General features: G+C 36.0%; 1 protein-coding gene across 2 annotated transcripts in view; it reads left to right on the top strand.

The window, feature by feature from the left end:
* LOC125024932 (arylsulfatase I-like) overlaps positions 1–2,500 on the top strand; it is a 109,326-nt gene that overhangs the window by 42,376 nt on the left and 64,450 nt on the right. For both annotated transcript variants that reach the window (XM_047612714.1, XM_047612712.1), the window contains exon 2: positions 1,649–1,767. In XM_047612714.1, the coding sequence (XP_047468670.1) occupies positions 1,681–1,767 (87 nt within the window). In that variant the 5' untranslated portion in view covers positions 1,649–1,680. The remainder of the gene's footprint in view (positions 1–1,648; positions 1,768–2,500) is intronic.

The raw sequence follows: 2,500 nt of genomic DNA on the forward strand, positions 1-2,500 counted from the left end.
GAAATTGCGGTAGGTTATTACTCACGAAGCTAACAAACAAAGATACTGTGAACATTTTGGTGTTCCAAGAAAGAAAAAAAGGAAAAAAAAAAAAAAGATAGAGAGAGAAAGAAAGAAAGAGAGAAAGAAAGAGAAAGAAAGAGAGAAAAAGAAAGAAAGAGAGAGAAAGAAAGAAAGAGAGAAAGAAAGAGAGAAAGAAAGAGAGAGAAAGAAAGAAAGAGAGAGAAAGAAAGAAAGAGAAAGAAAGAAAGAAAGAAAGAAAGAAAGAGAGAAAGAAAGAAAGAGATAAAAAAAGGAGAGAGAAAGAATGAAGATGATAAAAGAAAGAAAAAGAAGGAATGATGGAAAAGAGAGAAAGAAAAAGAATGAAATAAAGAAAAGAGAGATAAAGAATAAACTGCAATAGAATGAAATAGAGAAATAAAGAAAAAAAGAAAGAAAGAAAAGAAAAAAAACGAAATAAAGAAAAAAATAGAGGAAGAATGAAATAAATAAATCGAAAAAGACATAATTAAAACACTGAAAGACAAAGGGAAACATAGAAAACCAAAGAAAGAAAGAAAAAAAATCTTAATTATTTTGTATTATGTAATGCGCTGCGTATTATTATCATGATCATCATCATTATTACTATTATTATTGTTATTGATTATTATTTTACTTCTATAATTGTAGTTCTGACTTATACGAATCTGAATTGACAAACAAACAAGTGATAATCAATGTCTAATTCCTGTTTTGTATGAAAAAAAGGCAGAAAAAACACCTTTTTTTTCTATTGTTTTTTTTTTTCTTGTTGTTGTTCTGATAAATCCAAATATGAATTGACAAACCAATTAGCGATTATCAGAGTCAAATTCCTGTTTTGTATGAAAATGGCAGAAAAAATTGCACACGTTTTTTTTTTCTAATTGTTGTTCTGAGCAATTAAATGGCAGAAAAACACACACACAAACACACACACACGCACACTCACACACTCACACGCACACTCACACACACACTCACACACATAAGATTAAAACCAAAACCAAAAAGAACCAAACAGAGGATAACTAACTGCCACAAATCAGCTTTTACCTCCGTTATATTTTCCCGACCAGTTTATCAATCTCCCGAATCGCTTCCAATCATGCTAATCCTCTGATTCCTAATCCCCTGCTCGTGGAATCAATAATCCCTCTATCTTTTCCTAATCACATGATCAAAGTACCCCCTAATCCTTTTCAAGTTTTGACATCGATGATCTAAAAAGCTCAGATCAGCGAACGTCATCAATTTTCCGTGTTTATATATTGTTAATATTTTTTTTTTTTTATCTTGATTTCGTTATCAAATCCGTATTAGTTGAATATATGGATTTACTTCTGATGACATACAATGAGGAATAAGTATCATACATCAAAATCTTGCCGACAATATCTGTATGTTTATGCACACACACACACACACACACACACACACACACACACACACACACACACACACATATAGAAACACACATATATAGAAACATATGTATACAATACACTACACACACACACACACACACACACACACACACACACATATATATATATATTTTTTTTTTTTCTTTGGCAACATCTACATCAACAAACAGCCTAATGACCTTTTCCTCTTTCTCCAGGGGAAAAGAAGTCAGGGAAATCTTCGACCGCAATGACCTTCTTGAAGCTCTTAGCCTACCTGGTTCTCCTAAGCCTCTGGTACCATGAAGCTGCCACCGTTGCTAAGATCCCACGCACGGTAAGTAATAATAATAAAATTCTATAATAATAATAATAATAACGTAGAGTTTGGTTTGACACGGTCTTGTGACTTCAGATTAATGATGTCTGTCTGTTTAGTGTGCTTCTAAACCGTGTGCAAGGAATGACCGGGGTTAAAATCCACTGGCGGTGCCGGCTTTGAACGCGGGTCAATAAGACAGGCAGACGAGAACACTACATCTGCACTACACATCACATTAGAAGGGGGATGAGGATAAAGGATAAATAGGGAATTGGGGAGGGTAGAGAGTGGACAAGGAGGAGCAGAGAACAGAGAACTGGGAACTGGATACGGGTGACGGGAAATGGAGAACGGGGAATGGGGATCATTAATATATACGATGGGGAATTGGGGAATGGATGTGGGAGACTGGAGAGGGAGGGAGGGAGGGAGGGAGGGAGGGAGGGAGGGAGGGAAGGAGAGAGAGAGAGAGAGAGGAGTGAGGTTAAAATCTCTCTCTCTCTCTCTCTCTCTCTCTCTCTCTCTCTCTCTCTTTCTCTCTCTCTCTCTCTCTCTGTGTCACACACACACACGTACACGCACACGTACACACGCACACGTAGAAGTCTATACAAACAAACAAACAAACAAGTTTACACAAACACACACACACTTCTTCACATCTGGATAACATTAAGAAGACTCACATTGAAATACTGAATGGAGGAATTTCCATCCACAGAAAAGAGGAAAAAGGAAAGAAAAGGAA

Source organism: Penaeus chinensis, chromosome 4 (genome assembly GCF_019202785.1).
Source record: "Penaeus chinensis breed Huanghai No. 1 chromosome 4, ASM1920278v2, whole genome shotgun sequence".
Lineage (NCBI taxonomy): Eukaryota > Metazoa > Arthropoda > Malacostraca > Decapoda > Penaeidae > Penaeus > Penaeus chinensis.